The sequence below is a fragment of the Xiphophorus maculatus genome, chromosome 20, assembly GCF_002775205.1.
Source record: "Xiphophorus maculatus strain JP 163 A chromosome 20, X_maculatus-5.0-male, whole genome shotgun sequence".
Lineage (NCBI taxonomy): Eukaryota > Metazoa > Chordata > Actinopteri > Cyprinodontiformes > Poeciliidae > Xiphophorus > Xiphophorus maculatus.
This window is the reverse complement of record NC_036462.1, coordinates 25841426-25856953: the sequence shown is the minus strand read 5'-3', so window position 1 is coordinate 25856953 and position 15528 is coordinate 25841426. Positions and strand designations below refer to the sequence as shown.

Here is a 15528-nt window from a genome sequence, read left to right as displayed (position 1 = left end):
GTTAATAAAAACACTGATCAGATTATATCAAACTTGCTCTGTTGTATCTTTTAGAGCTTAAATTATACTAAAACCTGGGGGAAAGATGTAGTGTTAAAGTGTGTTGTATAGTGTTTGTTGATGTATTTTATCTTGATGTTATTCTTTTGTTGGTTTTTCTTTTTACCTTGTTAATTTTATGTTATTCAGCCCGTTGTTCAAAAATGTTCAATAATACACAATGTCCCTCTTTGGCAAAAATATTAATTAAATTAATTTGGTTCATTTGCTTTTTTCCCTGCCTCTATGCTTTTTATTTAGCCTCATATAGTACCTTTTCTTAGTCAGGAAATGTATTTAGACATTTTAGTTATTAATATTAGCAGGTGAGGTGAGATGGATTGTTTTACACTAGAGCCTATTGCAACAACACAGAGCAAACCTCGAGTACCACATAGCGGAACAAATGTGTCTGTCTTGAACTGCAGTCGGACGAGTTTTCTTGAAGCGCAGCAGGCTCACTGGGGCTCTCAATGGAAATATCTCTGAAAACAAAACAGTAAGGCGTCTAACTTTATCATTCCCGGCAGTTTATGCGGATGAAACTTTCCACAACATAAGAAACGATGGCTCTGCGAGCTTGTGGGTTTATAGTGTTTCGTCGCCTCGCCGGCCTCAACCCCCCTCCGGGGAATATCGAGTATCTCCTCTTGCAGACGTCCTACGGGCAGCACCACTGGACCCCACCCAAAGGTCTGCACAAAGCCTCGTCTGTCATTCGAACAATAAAATGCCACATTGTGTGGATGCACAGTTTGTTTGTTTGTTTGTTTTTTTATTTCATCCTACATGTGGTCCTCCCAGGTCACGTTGACCCAGGTGAGGATGACCTCACCACGGCTCTAAGGGAGACCAAGGAGGAAGCAGGGTTGGGGGCGGAGCATCTGAAGGTTATAGACGGCTTCGTGCAGGAGCTGCGCTACGAGGTTCGCGGCAGACCCAAAGAGGTGCTGTACTGGCTGGCCGAGCTGAGAAACCCGGAGGCGGCGGTGACGCTGTCCGACGAGCACCGGGACTACCGCTGGGTCCCACTGGAGGAGGCCTGCAGCCTGGCGGGCTACAAAGACCTGCAGGAGACCCTGAGGGCCGCTCAGAGACACTTGGAGGCGCAGCGGGACTAAAACTGAGGAAAGATCATTCAGATAAAGTTTGCGTAGGGTTTAAGTTAAATATTCTTCTCCCTCTGCGTCCATAGATTCTGCACTTCAATCTACTGAGAAGTGGAAAGGAAATGAGTAAATATAAAACGCAGTTTTCAAATGGTGATTTCATGCATCTTTGAACTAAACGAACAGTTGCGATGACACAATTCAAGTGACCGGGCAATGAGTTTTAAAGTTAGCTTTTCTTTCTTTTAATAAGTGAAACTATCATAAAAAAATCTTTTTATGTTTACTGTTACAATCGTCTCTTAATAATCTGGAACAAAAACGTATATGACCTGACCTGTAATGGGCAGCGACTTCTTACGCCGTATCTACAAATCTGGGTTGCCTTGGAAACACGTTTATGTGTATGTGATGGTATACTTTATGTACAGGTAGTTAAATTGGATTTAGTCACATGAGGATCCATAAGTAAAAACATTTTAATGAAAGAAGAAACTCAACACGGTCAGACCTTTGAGAGAAAAAAAATTATTATAAAATTATTGTCAGTTGTAAACATTTGATTGTACCACAAGGGGGAGACAAACACAACGCCACGAAGCTTAAAGAATATTTCACCTTGTTGACAATTAAAAGATTAATGTTGCACAGAAGATAAGCAGGCAGCTTCATTACTGTGAACATATAACATGTAAGAAATAGTGGCCTTATTGAAAGGAAGTGTGTTTTTATTTCACATAGGTGTTTCATCTAATCAAAAACAAAGATCTTTTGCGTGTGTAATGAGAAGGAAAATATTCTCAAGATGCCACTGATGAGGATAGCCATGACCCGAATGACTGAAAATACACACTAAACGAGTGGAATGTTGCTAATGGTTTAACAAAAACAACAACATTGGGATAGCATTGAACCTGTTTGCCAATTTTGTTATGAAACTGAGTTGTGTAAGCTAGGTCATCAATATATTTCTATGTGTTTTCTCTATTTGAATCGATGTGCCAGCTTCAAATACAGGTTCCTACAAGTTTGTTTTCGAGTGAATCTTCAAGCATTTTCTCCAGTATTTTTGATCATATTCTGATATTTTTGGGACAAAATATTTACCTCATTTATTTTTATAATCCTGTTCTAAATAAGTTATGAAACCACAACATACTGATGCGTAGTAAAATCATCTGGACAAACTTAGATTAGTCCCTCTTCAAAATGTAGAGTATTTAAAGACTTCTGGAGAAGTATATGTTTAATTGTACATTAGAAATGTATTTAAATCGGGTTTTATCATGTGGGATCACTTTATTCATTTTGCAAAATGTTTGGCATTTAAATCAGGCAAAGTTTAGGAACAGCAGATCAAATTTAAAGTGCAATCAAAAAAAGGTCAAATCCTTAGCTTTTATTTCAGTATTTTCTTATTTTATAAAGTATTAGGTTACAACGCCTAATTAACATTTTTGGATATATAAAACAAATGAATGAGAAACACACAACAGTGCAAACTGCAACATTAAAGTTAATGTACAAAAATGACAGAAGATCCTAACTTAATATTCAATTTGACTTCAGGATTATAATCAAACTTTTTCAAAGAAATTTGTTCAATTTAAAATCTTTCAGCTTTTTGTCTGGATATATTCATTTAATACTTTTTTTTTTCAATGAGTTTCTTAATCTTTACACTTAAAGGACAAAATTTCTTTTCCTAATGTTACCAAACCAGCAGATACAGGAAATATTCACTGTAGGCTTAACTAGTTTGCTATCCATTGCTTAGAAATATTTAAGTTAACAAACCCCCAGATGAACTCAGAGCTCTTCTCATTGCAATGGCACAGTTTTATCTGCATCCTTTTACTGTCACCATGTAATTACACAAAAGTTAAACTGAAATTAAGCACTTAATTTGCCACCTAATGTGGCATTTTGACTTCTATCATTTTGAAATAAAAGCAACTGATTCAAAAATTAAAAAAAAAAAAAAAGGTAAATGAGTGTATCATTTCCCTGTAATAAAATCAGCAGTAAAATGATTAGAGGATTAAATCACACAAATAGTTTGTACCCAGGAACGTCACTCAGGCTGAAAGGTTCAGATAAAAAGCACAAAGTTTTCTATTGAACAGCTTTACAGATACTTTTCTTTAAAACTATTCCTGAGTGTAGATCAGTAAAACTGGAGCTGAAGGAATAATGCTTTCTTCCCTGCAATTGAAAACTAACGATAAAAAGAACAACATTTTATTTTACAGACACATCTTGTCTGTAAAATAAAAGTTACATGAAGAATTTTGTGAAGTGAAAATAGATTTATTAATCGACACATTTTCTTCTTTAAATGCTCTTTAGCTGATGGATAACATGAAATAAAAGCTGTAAAAATCATTGAACCCTTCTGCGCTTTGGAGCCATAAAAGCCAAATTACAAATGTAGCGGAAAGAAGCGACAGTCACTGATCAAAGACCAACTTTTATTTATTTTTCAATGACTTTACAACTTGAACACAATAATTTTACTCTTGCATACTTTTTCAACTTTAGCCTGAAGACCTACTTTCTTCAATGTTTCATGTTTGATGATATTTAGGCTCAGTGAGGGATAGCAAAAATAATTTTACAATTAAACCCAACATTGAAGGGGGTTCGCAAAAACGGAAACCTCGTGTAAAATCTGCACCCTTGCAATAGAAGAAAAGAAAAGAAAAAAATCTAATAAAACCAAACATGGATCAGCATCAACAGGATGGACATTGTGGATGGGTCTGTCTTTCAGCAGTGACACTGGAGTTTTTGGAGGGGATTTGTTTACTCTTAAAAAAAACATGCATTAAATTAACTAAAATATTTCAGATTTTGTGTGGGGTTATGTGTAGGGAATTTGGAGTTGTTTGTTTTTTAATAGCTCTTGCTCCTCCATTCTACCTTATAAAAACCAAGGCCAACATTTAGTTTATAACTTGGTGATGCTGTCGCTCCTACCAGGCCATAATCACAGATCTGAAGCTTTGCCAGGAAGTGACAAAAAAAGCAGATGTGGAAATTTATTTCATATCGTTGAGAAAACCGATGCAGCTCTTTGGTATGTGGTAAATATACGAGCTATCGCACCAAGTTAGCTGGCTTAGCTTAGGGAATCAGGGTAACAATTAGCCTAATTCTGTCTGACTTCATGTCTCCTGCTCTGAGTGTAGTCCAGCACAGAAACCGAGTCCAAGTAAAAGCACAAGCTGTGATTTTATTTCCCCAAATGTACTCATTAGTACCCCTTGTTACTGCTGGACAAAGCCAGACTTTTTTTCCCCTCTAAATGCTAAAAAAGCTAACCAGCTACAGCTAAATACACAGGGTTTCCCCATTTTCTTTGCTATGGTTACTTGGATTTAGGTTTTAAAGTTTGGACGCTAGAAGTTGATTATTCATTATTTTTATCACCTCTTGGACTTCACTAGTGTGTTTTTCAGTGGATTGAGGGGATTTTCCAGGAAGTGGTAACTTTAATCCTGTACATTCAGCTGTACTATTTAGCAGCGAAGAAATGTCACTTTTTCTAACGAGCACATTTTTTTATGTTGGAAGGAGGCACAGAAAAGCTCTGGAAAGTTCCGTGGGTTTGTAAAGGTTGTGCATCATAATGCAGGAACGTCCATCTTCTAGGTTTTAGACAATTAATATCAGACCTGCAAATCCAGACAGTTGTTTTCCCTTTTTTAAAATTAATTAAAGCTCAGCAGCAAAACCTCAGAATCACTGATAAGCCAAAACATTTCAACCCTTCGTTCCACACTGAATGTGATAAAGACACACGGTCTATGATGAATGAACAACAATAGTAATTTTTTCATTTTTTGTTGGATTAAAACTACAATCTCTATCAATGAATTTGCAGCACGTTTTCCCGTTTTTTGGTAGATGCATGTTTTAGTTTTAATTTTTCACTTAAATTTACATTTGATTGGCTGTTATATCTGCAAGTTTAGAAAACGCATTAAGATTAAGAACATTTTCAGATCTCAGTCAAATTAACCTAGAGCGAGCATTGTTGTTTTTGAGTTTAATAATAAATAAATAAATAAATAAACTAAGCTATAAGCTGTGATGCATAACTAGGGATCATAGTGGAATATCTTATTTTTTATGTTGGACTCAAAACTACAACTGACGTCATAATACCTGCATGACGTTTTTTATGTTATAATTTGTTAAGGAAAAAAACAAAACAAAAAATGTGGAATCTGTCAAAATTTGAATTAGCAGAGCGGTCCTTATAGAAATCCAGAAGTTGTTTAGCCTTATTGTTCCATCTGTACTTATAATGCTCAGAAATAAAATAAAAGTTGGGATTTGGCAGGTCTGAACGAAAAGAAAACTAGAAATTTGTTTTGTCCAGCGAAAACCTGATAGCCGCATCTCTTAACGCTTTAGTAGAGATGATGTGACCCAACAGTCCAATAAAACCCACTTAAAATCACTCCTTAAATGTAAAAGAAATTAATTGCTGCCTAAAAAGGGGTCAGAATGGCTAAGATGATTTTCACTTCATAATATTATAGCTGATCTGTGCACATCACATGTTAAACAATTCATCTTGGAGATATACAAGGATGGTGCTTTTAAATCATTAACAGGGGTTTATGTTTGTGCATGATTGCGAGCGAGTGGGTGTGGGGGCAGCAAAAGTAGGCAATGTTTAGTGACAACCAGAGCTCTGTGGGCATCTTTCCGAATTATGTTACAGGTCCATTTCCAGAGTCTTCCTCACTTTCTGTGGCCCCCAAAGAACAGGACCAGGAGAAAAAGCTTTCACTCCTTCAGCTTCACGTTAAAATCCAATGGGTATCCTATAAGTGTAGTTAAAAAAAAACATGTAAATCCTCAGCATGCTTTTCAGACGAGACCTCATGTGGGGGTTTGTTTGTGTCCGTGGCGTAAAAATCCATCCGTTTGAAATGAGCGCTCAACGGGACGAGAGATTCTTAGAACGTAGAGATTGTGTGAGATTCGTGTGTATTACGTCAGTCACGTTGTGCTGTTCAGCATGTTCAAAAAGCTTAATACTAAGAAGGTCTGTTGCTTTTCTTAATCCCTCAAATCTCCAGCCAATCCAGGCTGGCAGAAAAGCAGGAAATAAGAGACGAGTCCGCTCTCTCGAGCTGGAAGTTTCATTCATCGCTCAGGTGACGAGAGTCTGACTGTATTCCAATGGAGGGACGTTTGGGTGAAGATAAAAAACTTGACATCATAAAGAACAAAAAAAAGAAAAAGTAAATCCTCTCACACACGCGCGCACACGCAAACAGGGAACAGGCAATCAGTGTCTTATTTAAATGATTTTTTTCTGTTATTTAAACAGAAATACATTTTCAATTCTAATGAAGTAGCATCAAAGCACAAGCTTGAGTCACAGAGGAAAATTTTTTTTTTTTTTTACTTCTCATCAACTGCATCTCAATGTCTGGCTTGTCTAAAAGAGAAGTCCCTATAGAGTAATTCTGATTCTCTTAACTAAGCGAGAAAAAACCCCAAGACAAAGCACCCCGACCTGGACTGAACGCTCACATGTGGATCGGAGGCTAACAGAGCAACGTGGTCTGGTAATGAGCAAGAAAAGAACGTAAAGAAGAGTCGTTTGGTTCCGAGGACTGTCACTGACCATCTTTTCTCTTAAAAGTGAAAGCCGACTGAGACCCTGAAGCTCGAATGGCCGAGAAACGGCAGAAAAATTGAGTTACAATACCTTGCAAAAAGTATTCGCCACCCCTGGAACCTCTTTTTTAGAAGAAAAACACTTTGCATCCATGAAATACACGTGTTCAAATGGCCCAGACAAAGTTCAGACATAAGTCCGGTTAAGATTCTTTGCAAGATAACTCGGCACTGTTTTGCTCCATCATGTTAGATCCCTATATATTACTGGAGTTTATGGCTGCAGTGCGGTATCGGCGATGGGGTATGGACACTGGAAGACAATCAAGTGAAAGTCGAACGGAGAACTTTGAGAGACAGAGTCATCCTACATGAGAGTTGAGAGGACAAGCTGCCCAGCTCACTGATCGCCTAATGAGCCAAAGGGCCAAGATTCCCCCTCACTACACTGACTGAGACGCAGCAGGAAATATAAGAGACAAGTCAGAGAACACACAATCTCAATTAGGTAAATGGGAAAACAGCTGCAAGAAAACACACCATAGATCCGATCTCTCAACTCCAGGCAGATAATGCAACTTCTTGTCATCATTTATCAGCGCCAACAACCTGTCAAACTCAAAGGACACCGCTGTGTTTCATTTTTTTAATGAGTACATTTCCACTAATGAAGTACTCGTACACTAAAATAAACCTACTCATTAGTTTTTCAACTATAGTGGCATTGTCAAGACAAAGATTGCACAAAGTTTCTTCTGTCATTTCAAACCTGGGCCAGTCAGACTCCAGATGGCATCCAGGAAGCCCACTGAACTGTGCCAGCACTGAAGACACAAAGCGAAGGGACATAGCAAGGATGAAGAGTAATCAAAGTTTCGTGAGTGTAATAAAAATACGACAGGAACTGGTATAGCATGGAAATTAAACTAGATTGGTGATGTAAATATTCAAGAGGACGGTCGTCTAGTTCAGTGTTTCCCAACCCTGGTCCTCCAGGCACACTGCCCTGCATGTTTTAGGCATTTCCTTGCTTCAGTCCAGCTGATTTCAATTGATGACTGATTAGTGGTCGTTTGCTGAACTGCAATCAGTTGAATCAGGCACGTTAAAGCAGGGACACCTCTAAAACATGTAGGACAGTGTGCCTTGAGGATCAGGGTTGGGAAACACTGGTCTAGTTTGACGTTTGCATGCTGAAATGGAGGATGAAAAATGACTGAATGCTTGATAAATCTAAAATCTGAGTTTTAGTAATATTTTTAAGAATTTTCTATACTGGGTTGCAATAATTTCTTTACTCAAACTTTGCTAAACATTAGACAGAGTGCAAGGTGTTGTTAAGGCAAACGGTGAGAACACCAAACTCTGACTTTAAGTGGAAATAGCGCCAACAAACATCTGTTGCAAACTTGTTGTTTCTTTTTTCGACAGCGTGTGAAAACATTGACTCAATCAAACTTGTATCAGTTTAACAAATGATTAAACATTTTGGCAGTAGACTTTTGACCCCACTGTTTGTGCAAACACATGCACACACACAAGCACACACACACCCATCCACATACTCTGAAAAATGACAGACGACCGCGGGACTAAATTGGCAGGGAGGATTTATCGTCCAGATCATCATGAGTCTTCGTTGCCAGAGTCGTCCTGGTTGTCATAGTGCCTGGTGGATGTCCCACCGTCCTCCAGGCAGCTGATGGCCCCGGCCTCGCCCACGGACTCCATCTCGCTCTCGTCTTCGTCCTCGTCCTCCTCCTCCATGTCGTCGTCGTAGAGGTCGTCGTAGAGCAGGTCGGAGCTGCTGTCCTGAGAGGGGACCCGGGTCTGAACGCAGTACTCGTCCAGCGTGGTTGGCACCTTCACGCCGTCCCGCTCAGCCTCCGCCGCCGTGGACAACACCTGCTTCCTGCAGGCAAGATGGTGGGGGGAGAAAAAAATCAACTAAGAATTTGAAAAAGTGTTGAGCTTAGTGTTAGCTTTAAAAATACAGGTTTAAACTGCATCTCACTGAAACAGGACATTACTAAATATGGCAGACTTCAAAAATGTTTCCTTCTGGAAGACCCAGACATAGAGAAACGTGGCAAAAAGGTAAAACACTGTATATCATTTGCATTTTCAAGAAGGTAAATCGTGTTTTTTTCTAAATAAACAGACAAAAAGCCCACCTTAAATAGTTCATTCTGTGCGTAACGAATCTAAATAACACCTGAGATCAATGTTTTGAAATGAATCACTGAAGTAAAGCAGAGGCACCCGTTTACAGCCACTGCAGTGCGTTACCTTATAATCTCTGCATACTCTTTATCTTTGCCTTTGCTGTCCCTCCATTTGCGAAACATGACCGAGGCGTCTACATTGGCTGGAGAGAAGGTGTTGGGCTCGTTGAGCAGAGAGATCACACTGAGCAGGATCGTCCTGACGGCAGAGAGAGCACAGCAACATGTACACACAGTCAGATATCAGATTGCATCGGCACGGTCAGAAACATTATGCTCACCCTGCCTCCCCCATGTGGCTCAATTACACGCTACCTCCACTCTGCTCAAGTTCCCAAACACGGACTCAGCAGTTTCCCTCAGTGATGTGAATCCTGCTGACGTGCTAAATTTAGCAGTTATTCAACAGAGCTGCACTTTCAGTGTGTTCCCCTTTTCTTTATTTAGAACAAAGCCTTGTGTTTTCTAAATTAGCATCAAGCTGTAATAAAGTGCATGCGAGATTGAAGAGACAAGTGGGGCCTCTGTTTCACTTTTGCTCTTTATAAGATGTACAAAATAAACCGTTATTCCTTTAGGGATTACACTGCCTCCAAGTGTAATCCAAGACACAAAAATCACCAGCGTGTTGCAGAGGGAATACCTGACGTTCTGGGTGGGGTTCCACCTCTCAGACGGCAGCTCCCCGCTCTGGGGGTCGTCGACCGGGGGGTGCAAAATGGAGATGCACACATCTCCATTCTGGAGAAACAACAAATAGCAGAAATGCTAAAAAAAATTTTTTTTTTTTTTAAATCAAGAAGAGATTCTACTGGCATCTGTCATTAAAATATGACAGATATTGCTTTATTGTTTTTGCCTTCCTCTTAATCCCTCATGAGCTCATGGCGGTGTTAATGCTTGGAAAGTCAAATAAATGGCACGAAAGTCACATTTGTTTGCTTGTTTTGACTTTTTAAAGGCAGATGTCTTTAGGTTTTGATTCAATTAATAGGCTGTTGGAGTTCAAATACAAGTCTTAATCTTTTACCTTCTATTTTTTTGTCTCTCTCTCTCTTGCTCCTGTTTCTTCTTTTTGCATTTTGAAGCCCAACTTACAACTTGTTTGAGTTACGTGATTATTGGATTTTCATTGCAGCACAGTTTACTTTTCCTAAGTCCTTAGTAAATTCGAGTGAGGCTGGGGGATTATCCTCATGGTGTTTTCCGACAAGATGAATGAGGTGTGCTTAGGAAAAAAGAAAGAAGGTTTTATTTTACTCTCTTTTTACGCTGAAAAATTAAATCTGCGCTCTAAGGGCCGATCACAACACTCTTTTTACTGAAGCACAGCTGTGGTTTAGTGTTTCAGCCTGGCTGTGTGATGGTCTTCTGTGGGACACACAGTTTTTCCATCTGCCATTTTTCTCAGAAAGGAATATAAACTAGCATTGAATATAATGCAACGAACAAAGTGTAAGAATGTGACAGAGAACAAAACCAAAGTAGCAATATTTGAACCACTAAACCTATTTCTATCCTAGATCGTTGCAAAGTTTACATGCACCTTTTGTGGAGCCAGACAACAAAATCTCATCAATTTGAGTCCTTAAGCACTTAGCGTGAACCTTGTTTTTGCTGCAAATGAAAACTGTAAGTTGTAATAAGTCTTCATTTTTGAACCCAAAAAGGAAATCGGACATAAATGCAACCCTCTTATTTATCCCATCTGAAATCTGTTTGAGGAGAATCAGTATGAAAAAAAAAAAATCAGATATTGATTGAAACAAATGTTATTAACCAAAACACTCTTATTACCTAATGCATGCACAGGCTGTCACTAAAACGTGCTTTAACCACTGTAAGCCTTATTAAGTAGACAACAACTTCAGTCCAATAGAAACTTTAAAAGCCATATGAGCAACAAAAGTGAGCATTACATCCAGATCAGTCGAAAGCTCTCACCTCGTAAATATTTGGGTGCCACATTTTGGTGAGGAAGCGAAACGTAGGAGGGGAGTATGGGTAGTCAACTGGGAACTTGATGTGAGCCTGGAAGAATAAACAGAGAGAGAGTTAATGTAAATTATGTACTGTTGGGCCTTTGCTGGGACCTCAGCTGTACAGGGTCAAATGACAGGCGACTTTATCCTTAAAGTAAATCTAGTCCAGCGGAGCCAAAAAAATCACTTCTATTGGTAAAGGGAGCACAAGTAACTATTTTATTCTGCAGTATGAAAAATGTGCTGGCTGCTTTAAGGAAGACCTTAATACAACTGAATTGTGACAATTCAGCAAATGGTTCACTTTGCAAGTTGAACTAAAATGCTTCATTACAAAACGGTAATTTTTGAGTAAAATCTTATACTTCAAATGTTGACTTGGAGTAAACTTCATACAATAAATTCCTTTTCTGTCCCGTTTTTATCAATTCTGTCCCTACCGAAGAAAAACATCCCCGCAGCACGGCGCTGCCACTACCGTGCTTAACTTTGAGGATGATGTGCAGTGTTTGTTTTGCTCTTCGATAATGACTTTCTTTAGTGCTGTAATAAATATGCTGTTTACTAAATAAGTCATCTTAAAGTCAATTTGTTACATGGTTTTTTTTTATTTAGGGGTATCACAGTAAAGCGCTTTTCAGGATTTGTAAAAAATTATTTTAAAAAACTCATATTGCTTTTCTTCATCTGAACAGTTGTGCACTTCCTCGTCTTAGCTTATCACAAAAAAATGCCAATAACGTACATAGGTGTGTCGGCAAAATTTAGAAAAGTTCAAGGGTTATGAATAGTTTCGCTATAAGTCTGGTTCAGTTTTTTTCCCCTCATTTTACCACTGTCCAGTTATTAAGTATTATGCATGGGAGCCTGGGTGTGCACCCAGCAGCCTCAAATCAGCTGCATGCCAGTCAGATAAGACTATCGTCAGTCCACAGCTAATCACTGAACTACACCACCACAGCCATGTTTTAGCATGAATATAAATATCGCCGTAGATTGGCAGGAGTTTTACAGAGAGAGTTGTCTTTTTTTATTTGCTTAAAAGCATAAGACGAGCACAAAACATTAAAATAAAAACCAAGCTTTTATCTTATTTTACAACAACTGTCTGTATGTCCTTTATACAAAGCCATGTATTTGTATTTAGTACATATTTGACAAGAAAAATAATAATTTGATTAAACCTTTGATTGTACAGGAACCGTCGCAATTATTTTCAAGGAAGGACAGAGAGGGGGAAATTTTTTTTTCTTCTTTGTTAAATAAAGATGTCAATTAAAAAATATAAAATAAAATAAATATGCAGGTAGGATCAGTGTTTCCTAACCTTGATCTTGGGGGTACATTGCCCTGCATGTTTTAGATGTGTCCCTGTTCCAGCACATTACCTCAACAGCCTGTCATCACATTCTGCAGAGACATGTTAGTCATGTTTCAAATTAAAAGATCAGGAAAATATCAGGTCAGGTATATCAGGAACTCTGAATACCTCAAACAGTAACAGAATTGCACCTTTGTTGACATGTGAATGGCTTGCCATTTCTTTTTCTAAGGTTCCACATATTTTTATGTGTGAAGGGGTCATCCAACCACAAAAGATGTAATCAAACACGGGCAAGTGGCCTGTATCAACAAACACCAAGGTTTAATCGAGTTATGGTCATAAAATCCCTACGATTTTCCATCATACCTTCGCTACACTTTAAAATCCATAAATGAGATGCCAGACAAAGAGCTTGAGTGCCCCGAGTTCAAGCATTAAATTATATCAAGCTATACATTTTCATTTCAATTCATATCAAAAATACCTTACTGATCCCAAAGGAAAATTAATTTAAATTTGTTTAAACTCTTTGTTTAAACAAAGATGAATCTTTACCGGAATATGTTCAAATTGTGGTATTTTGACTTGAGCTTATTGAAATTTGTTATTATAGAACATTACACTGATTTATGTCTAGTGAGAACTCTAAATAGTAAGTAAATATATTTGCTAGCCTAACAAACAGTGCTTCTACTTACTGAAATATTTACTTTCAACCACAGTATCCATCTTTAGCATGTACAAATCTGGATCTTCAGCTTTTTTTCTTTCTCTTATTTTTGTCTGCAAGTGAGCTATGCATGAGGATGACGAAGTATTGTACGAAGTTTAAAAAAGGCAGGGCAAAAAAATCCCAACTAATTATTTGACCTATTTTGTACACCCGTTGTAAACTCCAGCTACACCTGCATGAACACAACCTCACACAAACCCATGTCTGACCTGCATCTTCTGTCTTTCATCTGTCTTTTTCTTTTATTTTTTTTGAGAAAAAAGACAGATGAGGAGTCTAATCTTGCCCTTCTCTCCTACTCGTTCTCTGTGCTGAAGTGCCATTTATAGCGGTCACCAAGCCAAAAATAGCTTTCTGAATTACAACCACCGTACAGTGATGAGGAGTGGAGACTGAGAATGGAGCCAGAATTAATGACTGAAAAAAAAAAACATTTTTACTTGCAGAAGAGGTGAGAAGAAGCATGAAGATGTGAATTATGCTTTTTAGATCTCTAGGATGGTGGGACTCTTTGGGTTTGAACAAATAAATTCAAATGGTCATTGCGATATTAACTTGGACTGGATGGATGATTTTTTGATGAAAAATGAATGTGTTTTATTGCCATCAAGATGCTAAGCTCAAAGTTTTAAGGACATCGAGATGACGGAAGAGAAAAAGAAAAGAAATTGAGGTCTAACATAACCCTTATCTTCTGTAACGTAAAAGTTATTTTAGGTAATCATGCAAAACTTTTATATTTCTGAATACATATTTTGGACAATTTGAGAAATACTGGCAATTATGTCTTTGTTAAAACATTGGAAAAGCAATATTGCTTGCGATAAACCAAACTTTTCCTCTTTTCACTTTTCTCATCAAGATGTTCCCGCCGCTTCTGTACCCCTTCAGCATGATAATATGATAACAATACTTAATTATTACCATTACATAGTAATAATCACAACCTTGCAAATACTGCATTCAAGCAGCTCTTTGCGATAATGAGTGCAATGTGACCATTTGTGCAGGTTTCTCCCACCTTGAAGTAGCCTCCTTCATACAGAGTATTGGGCGGTCCGAAGATGGCCACTTCCCAGTTGTAGAGGTCAGACTCCTCTACTAGGGTGATGCGGAAACCCTCCACCGGCTGCTCCTGCAGGGACTTCAGCTCCATCATCAGGGCCTTCTGAGAACTAGGGGTTGCCTGGTGGGCCATGTTCATTCCACTTGTGACACCCAGGAGCCACAGATCAGCGAACCTAGAGACAATTCAGAAAGATCATGAGACGGACGGTTCCATTTGAAGGTAACAAACTGAGTCAACAGCTTGGAGACACCTCAGTGTTTTTTTAACTTGGTGTAAACAGACAGACAAACCAAAATGCTACACCAAGAATTAAAATACAAACATGCTATGTGGCCTGTCAAGCTAGGTTTCTTCTGAGGCCCTTAAAGGTGGAACTGCAAAGTTTAAAAAAAAAAAAAGTGCTTACCTCTGCCTCCTTGAACTATACGTTTTCGTTTGCTCCCAGCTGAAACCTGAAAGGTGAACTCATTGGCTGGCCATGCTAACGTCGCTGTGTGTGGACAACAGTAAGTGGAGCAGTGGATTTCCTCCGAAAGCCCGTGGCTGCTCCTCGTGTTTTCCAAATTCTTTTGTGTTGCCAGTGTTGACAGTTGACATGAAGAAAGCAAGTCTCAGTGGAAGTCACCGTCTCCTGCGGATCATTCCCGGGCTCAGAACCGGGGTTTGGCCGTCCCCGCCATCTCCCCGAGCTACTGGTTCGGTTCGAACAGGCTCTCAACTGACCCCTGCTTGTTTATGTTTGTTTATCTGCGCTCCAGCAGTCTCAACTTCTCCACACGTCAGCTATAAACCCCCACCGAGCAACTTCGTACAAACGGAGCGGGTTTTCTGCCGTCTGTCGTCCCCTCCGGCACGGCGGTGAGATAAAAACACGCAGGAACTCGAGCCTGTGGTCAGAGAAAGGACAGCAAGTAGGAGATTTTTTTTTTTTTTTTACACTCGCGAATTACACTGGCTTTTATCGATTTTTATTTTCCTCCCATCGATGCTTCCGGCTATCATTGCGCGTGTCTGCAGAACGTAATGCGCGCACACAGTGACGTGCGCGCACCCCAGGGAGAAAAAAAAAACCTGCTAGTTCAAAATTTCATGAACTAACAGTTTCAGAAAGAAAGCACTTATTATTTTTTGTATAATAATAATAAATATCGTAATAAAACTGAAAACAGGAGTTCTTAGGAACAAGAGCTTGTTCACATGACATTTTTTAATCATAAAGCTGTTTTTTTATCTTTGAAAAACATGTTTTTCAGCATTTTATATCTAGAAAATTTTTATTATTTTTAAATAAATAATGGACACTATCTACAAGTTTGAAAACGTGAATAGAATATCCAGGTGATGTTAAATAAAGTATTTTACATTTGAGCTACCATGAGTATCACGATTAATTTCAAACTAGCA

The 15528-nt window shown here is 38.6% G+C and overlaps 2 protein-coding genes across 2 annotated transcripts; one reads left to right on the top strand and one right to left on the bottom strand.

Moving 5' to 3' along the window:
- Positions 1-452: 452 nt before the first annotated feature.
- On the top strand, positions 453-3133 carry nudt2 (nudix hydrolase 2). Its single transcript, XM_005814737.2, has 2 exons — positions 453-732; positions 844-3133. The coding sequence occupies exons 1-2, from the start codon at positions 606-608 to the stop codon at positions 1158-1160; spliced, it is 444 nt and encodes a 147-aa protein (XP_005814794.1). The 5' UTR covers positions 453-605; the 3' UTR covers positions 1161-3133.
- A 5084-nt stretch (positions 3134-8217) lies between these two features.
- Positions 8218-15133, bottom strand: ube2r2 (ubiquitin conjugating enzyme E2 R2). Its single transcript, XM_014474815.2, has 6 exons — positions 14531-15133; positions 14077-14296; positions 10961-11047; positions 9660-9757; positions 9081-9215; positions 8218-8703 (listed from the first exon to the last, which is right to left on the bottom strand). The coding sequence occupies exons 2-6, from the start codon at positions 14257-14259 to the stop codon at positions 8418-8420; spliced, it is 789 nt and encodes a 262-aa protein (XP_014330301.1). The 5' UTR covers positions 14260-14296; positions 14531-15133; the 3' UTR covers positions 8218-8417.
- Positions 15134-15528: the final 395 nt, after the last annotated feature.